General features: G+C 49.1%; 1 protein-coding gene across 1 annotated transcript in view; it reads right to left on the bottom strand.

Moving 5' to 3' along the window:
• LOC126500618 (translation initiation factor IF-2-like) overlaps positions 1-5,575 on the bottom strand; it is a 31,574-nt gene extending 25,999 nt beyond the window's left edge. The window contains exons 1-2 of the mRNA XM_050140654.1: positions 5,518-5,575; positions 5,301-5,446 (exon numbers count right to left, since the gene is read on the bottom strand). Of these exons, the coding sequence (XP_049996611.1) occupies positions 5,301-5,446; positions 5,518-5,575 (204 nt within the window). The remainder of the gene's footprint in view (positions 1-5,300; positions 5,447-5,517) is intronic.
• Positions 5,576-6,011: the final 436 nt, after the last annotated feature.

Here is a 6,011-nt window from a genome sequence, read left to right on the forward strand (position 1 = left end):
CCTTGGACTTCCCACAGGGCAGGGAACCCTGATTGCTCTTCAGGCTGATGAGGGAGGGGGAGTTGATTGGGGGAGGGGGAGGGAAATGGGAGGCGGTGGCGGGGAGGAGTCAGAAATCTTTAATAAATAAATAAATTAAAAAAAAGAAAGCTGCCTTCAAATTTCCACACTATGCCTCTGTGTGCGTGCACACACACACACACACACCATACAGACACACCATACAGACACACATACACATATACAGCATACACATGCACACCACACACGCACCACACATACAACATACATGCCAAACATATACCATACATACATCATACACAAACATACACCATATGCCCACCATACCTACACCACATAACACACCATACACACACATGCACAGTATACACACATCACACACATATACCATACACAACATCACACATACAACACACATTCATATACCATGCACACACACCACACACGCGCACACACACCATACACATACACCACACACACCATTTACACACACCATACACACCTCATACATACATATCATACAAATACAAACGCATCATACATAGACACCATATACACACATCATACATACACCACAATACCACACACACTATACACATATACCACACACACATCATACATACATACCATAGAACCACACACACACACTGCACACATACCATACACGTTTATCACATACACATATCATTCACACACGCACCACACACACACACATGCTGTACACACATACCACACACGGATGCCATACACGCATCACATTCCCCTTCCCCCCACATACACACAAATAGTAATAATATTTTTTTTTAAAGTGAAACTCCTCTTAGCTGTTCCCTTAGAAAGGGTATAAGAAACCAAGGCCTTGAGATCCTCAGCAAACCTCCTCCAGCGGCGGCTCGATACTGCCGTGATTTCTGGGAACCTCAACTCAGAAGTCTGGGTGCTAGGATTCTCTCCACCAGCTCTTTATGTCCTGTAGCATCCTGTGCCTTCACAGTAGAGCGCCGTGTCTCATTTGTCCAGAGCACATTGAAGAACTTGAGTCTTCTCTTCTTTAAGGTTTGTTTCAGGTGCTCTGTGAGCTTGAGGCCAGCCTGGTCTACAGAACCAGTTCTAGGACAGCCAGGGCTGTTACACAGAGAATGAGTGGTTGTGTGAACGTACGCCACACATATATGGGTGTCTTTGAAGGCTGGAAGAGGGTGTTGGATCCCTTGGAACTAGAATTACAGCCGGTCGTGAGTTTCCCGTCGCGGGTGCTGGGACCCAAACAAATCCTCGGCAAATACTCTTTTTTTCTTTTTTTCTGCAATCACACAGGCTTTAATGATGGAGATGAGATGGGAACCAGTGCACTGGGGCCGAGACTCACAACCCACGCAGGGGGAGAGTTCGACCCCGAGTGACCCTGAGAAGCGATTTTTTAAGGGAAGAAACCACAGCCCAGTGATCCGGAATTGGCAGGGAGTGTGTCACAGAAAATTCCGAAGATAAAAGATTACAAGGGGGCAACCCCCTGCCTCTCAGGACCATTTCCAAGGTCATAATCAGCTAGTTCTTTCTTTCTTTCTTTCTTTCTTTCTTTCTTTCTTTCTTTCTTTCTTTCTTTCTTTCTTTCTTTCTTTCTTTCTTTCTTTCTTTCTTTTTTCTTTCTTTCTTTCTTTCTTTCTTTCTTTCTTTCTTTCTTTCTTTCTTTCTTTCTTTCTTTCTTTCTTTCTTTCTTTCTTTCTTTCTTTCTTTCTTTTGGTTTTTCGAGACAGGGTTTCCCTGTGGCTTTGGAGCCTGTCCTGGAACTAGCTCTGTAGACCAGGCAAGACTAGAACTCACAGAGATCCACCTGCCTCTGCCTCCCAAGAGCTGGGATTAAAGGCGTGCGCCACCATCGCCCTGCTTCAGCTAGTTCTTAAAACATATTACAATGATAATCACAAGGGGGGAACTCCCTGTTTCTCAAGATTATTCTCAAGATTACAACCTAACTTTATCTTCAGCTAGTTCCTGAAACACAGTCACTAAACTGGCTAATCCTAGATTTTTGATTGTTCTCTTCCTGCTTGGATTTTTGGCTATTTTCTTCCTGCTAGAAAGGTCTGGATTTATTTAGGTCTTTCAACTCCCCACTTTTTAATTGCTGAGCCACCTCTCCGGTCCTGTTTTTTTTTTTCCCCCCAGAGCCACAGTCTATCTATGGTGCTATGTGCTATGGTACAATGGTGCTGTGGTCTGAATGTTCCTCTCCAAATTCAAGTTGACATTGAACTTCAATTGCAGCAGTGTGGAAAGGTTAGGTCTTTTAAATTTAATTAAAACTAATTAATAACTAATTTATTGTGCGTATGTGTGTGTATGTGGAGGACCGCTGTGTAGGTTCCGGGGATGGAACTTGGGTGGTCATCAGCATCTTTACCATCTGTGCCACTGCACCAGCTCAGTCTCAGGGCTGATGCAGCTATGTGGGGGCCACCCTTCCGCAGAAATTAATGGTGTGTTCGGGAAGTGAGCTAGTTAGGAAATGGAGGACTCCCCCTCCTTTTCTTTTGCTTTTTTCCTCTTGTTCTTTCATTCATCTTTTATTTAAATCTTATTTTTTTTTTTTATTTTTTATTTTTTTTGATTTTCAAGACAGGGTTTCTCTGTAGCTTTTTGGTTCCTGTCCTGGAACTAGCTCTTGTAGACCAGGCTGGCCTTGAACTCACAGAGATCTGCCTGCCTCTGCCTCCCGAGTGCTGGAGTGCTGGGATTAAAGGCGTGCGCCACCACCGCCCCGGCTAAATGTTACTTTTAACCATGAGTTTGCACTGAGCGCAGTGCCTGCGAGGCCTGAAGGGGGCATTGGATCCTCCGGAGCTGGAGTTACAGGTGGTGGGGTCGTGAGCTGCCTGACAGGGGTGCTGGGAACAGGACCAGGTCCTCTGTGTGAGCACTGTGTGCTCTTAACTGCTGAGTCACCTCTCCAGCCTTTTTCTTTATTTATTTTGAGATTGGGTCTCATTCTGGAGCTTTCTCTGCAGCTAAGGCCAACCTTGAGTTCACGGAACTCCCTTCGCCTCAGCCTCGTGTTGAAAGACCTGGATAAATCCAGACCATCCCAGCAGGAAGAAAATAGCCAAAAATCCAAACAGGAAGAGAAGAATCAAAAATCTAGGATTAGCCGGTTAGTGACTGACTGTGTTTCAGGAACTAGCTAAAGATAAAGTTAGATTGTAATCTTGAGAATAATCTTGAAAAACAGGGAGTTTCCCCCTTGTGATTGTCACTGTAAAGTGTTTTAAGAACTAGCTGATAATGACCTTGGGAGTGGTCCTGAGAGGCTGGAGGTTGCCCCTTTGTAATCTTCACTGGTATTTTCGGAATTTTCTGTGACACACTCCCTTCCAATTCCGGATCACTGGGCTGTGGTTTCTTCCCTTAAAAATCGCTTCTCCCGGTGACTGGGGGTCGAACTCTCGCCTTGCGTGGGTTGTGAGTCTCCGCCCCAGTGCACTGGTTCCCGTCTTGTCTCATCATTAAAGCTTCATGTGATTGCAGCAAGGACGGTCTCTTGTGAGTTACTGGGGGGGGGGGTGATCGTGTTATCCCAGGACTTGAGTGAGAGTCTCCCCAGCACTGGGGGTCTTTCAGTGTGCGCTGGGATCTCAGGTGTTTGCCACTCTCTCTAGCTTGTTTTCGCGTCACGTGATCCCCTTTGCCACGTTGTGACAAACTAAGGAAGGAGTGCTGGGATTCAAGGCTGCACCTCTGCCAGGTCCAAAGGCAACTCTGCTGCCCAGATCCCGGTACCTGTTCCCCTCCACCGAAGGAGGCATTTCCTCATCATCCTCTCTGGTGCCTATTAACTGCCCAGTCACCTGCTGGCCTCCAGGCTCTCTCCTTATCCCAGGTACCTGTGGCTCCTTGCAGCTCTTCTGGCCCCATCCCCTACCCTAAACTTCCCCAGCTCATAGGCTTTCTTCCCCAGCTTCTGTTCCCCTATAATCCCCCTATTTTTGGGGGGAGGGTTTGGTTTTGTGCTCTCTTTCACCTCCCTCTTTCGGTCCCCTCTCTCTTAGCCACCTCTCTCTTGGTCTCTCTCTTTGACCCTCCATCTCTCTCTCTCTCATCCCATGGCCTGGTTCTGCTAACCATGTTTCATCTACTACTTTCTCTCCCTGTTCTAAACAGCTATAATTGACTCTGGCTGTATTTGTCCTCATATCTATAAAAGCAGCCGCAGTAGTAGTAGTAATGATGATGATGATACTGATAAACCTTCCTCTCAAACACACCATAGAGCAGTCATGCCCTTGATTTATAATCTGGTGCTGAAACCTCCTTATGGGGCATAAATGGACCTCTTCCATGGGCTCTGGTCTGGTCCCTCCTAGTCAAAACCAAGCTGCTGACTTAATTCTCCTAAAGTGTGTGAGCAGTTGTTTCCGCCGGCTTCTGCCACCCACCGTGTTTGACTCCAAATTCTAGCGTCTGCCTCTCCAGCCACGCCTCCCCTCCACCTGCTGGGCTCCTCCACTATGATGCTGGACATTTCTTGGTCTTTCTGACTCCTGGAGCCTGCTATACCCATCCTGGGTGCCTGGAGCGCGAGGCCAGCCTGGGTGTCACGTGGGAAGGCTCCGTCTCCTCCCCCCCCCCCCCTCCTTATCTGTCGGGTGTCACCCTGGAGCTGCCTGTTGGCTCTCTGGAGCCTATTATTACTTTAAATGTCACAGTAGTGTGCGGGGGCGGGGGGGGGGGAGCACCACTCGCCCTACGGGGCCCCCATTACTTGGAAAGCGATGACTCTTCTCTGTGACAGGGGACATTTCTCTGTGCCTAGTCTCTCAGTCGGCTTGGATTGAAATTCTTGTCACCAGGAATTCTAGCTTCCACCTTTCCCTCCCAGAGCTTCCTCCCGCCCCCTAGGGGCTGCCTGCTCCGTCTGTGTCCCCCCCCCCCCCCCCATTGGCTGACTGGAGCTAGCTCCAGGGCTGCTCACGACGCTATTGAAACCCACCCTCTGGGGGTGGGGGTGGGGAGCTCCAGTTCAAACCTTTCCCTCCTCTAAGGTTTTTTTTTTTTTTTTTCCTCCTCGATTCAGAGATTTCATTAAAGCCTCGATGTCTTACTGCAAATGTCTTGGCTTCAGGACAGCTCAGTGGCTAAAACGGGACCCGTGAGTCCCAAATTCTCCCAGATTGTCCCAAAAGTCTCTTATCTGTAAGCCTTTTCTACTTCCCATTTGAAAATCTTTTATCTCGTTGTTTTCTTTGCTTTCTGCTCTCAAAAAATTTCTTAAGAGGTCCTACCTGGAGACAGTCACGGGGCAGCCGAGGTCCACAGGGTCCATCCTGCCTGAACCATCTAGGGGCCCACCAGGGGGTGCCATTAGAATGCACAAGTTCGCGGTCGAGAAAGACTGTGGAATGGTTCTTGTACTGTGGCAAAGGCAGTTCTGAAGTGAGGGCGGAGAAGCACAAGCTGACGTGGTTGGCCTGTTCCCCCCCCCCCCCCTCCGGCTCTCGCGGGCCATGGCGATGAGGAGCAGGCTGATGGGAGCGGCCTGCTTGCCACCCAGGGCCATCGCCACGGTGGCATCTGGGCCCCCAGCTGCTGTCTAGGGCCTTGTCTCCCTCAGTGGTCTTACGGCAGCCAGGGTCTGTGTTGATGTCCATGACACATGTTTCCACCAAGGTCACAGGGATGCCACTTATGGCCTTTTAATGTTTAAAGGCCTTGCCACCTCCGGGGCCATGCTGATCTGAGTGACCTGTCTTGCCACCAGAGGACATGATGACATCCAGTCCTGAGCTGCTGCCAGGGGGGCCTTGATTGGGTCCAGGGCCCTGCAGCAGCTGGGGTCTGTGTTGATGTCTATGGCTTGAGTAACCACTGAAGGCCGTGCAGACGGCAGGGATCTGGTCAGGTACCTGAGTCCATGTTGGTATCCGAGGGCCGTGCTAATTGGGACGGCCTACGCTGACACCCGGGGCCATGGTGACACCCAAGTCCAGGTTGCT

The sequence above is a fragment of the Alexandromys fortis genome, unplaced genomic scaffold (assembly GCF_014885135.2).
Source record: "Alexandromys fortis isolate MF-2015 unplaced genomic scaffold, M_Fortis_MF-2015_v1.1 scaffold_46, whole genome shotgun sequence".
Taxonomy (NCBI): Eukaryota; Metazoa; Chordata; class Mammalia; order Rodentia; family Cricetidae; genus Alexandromys; species Alexandromys fortis.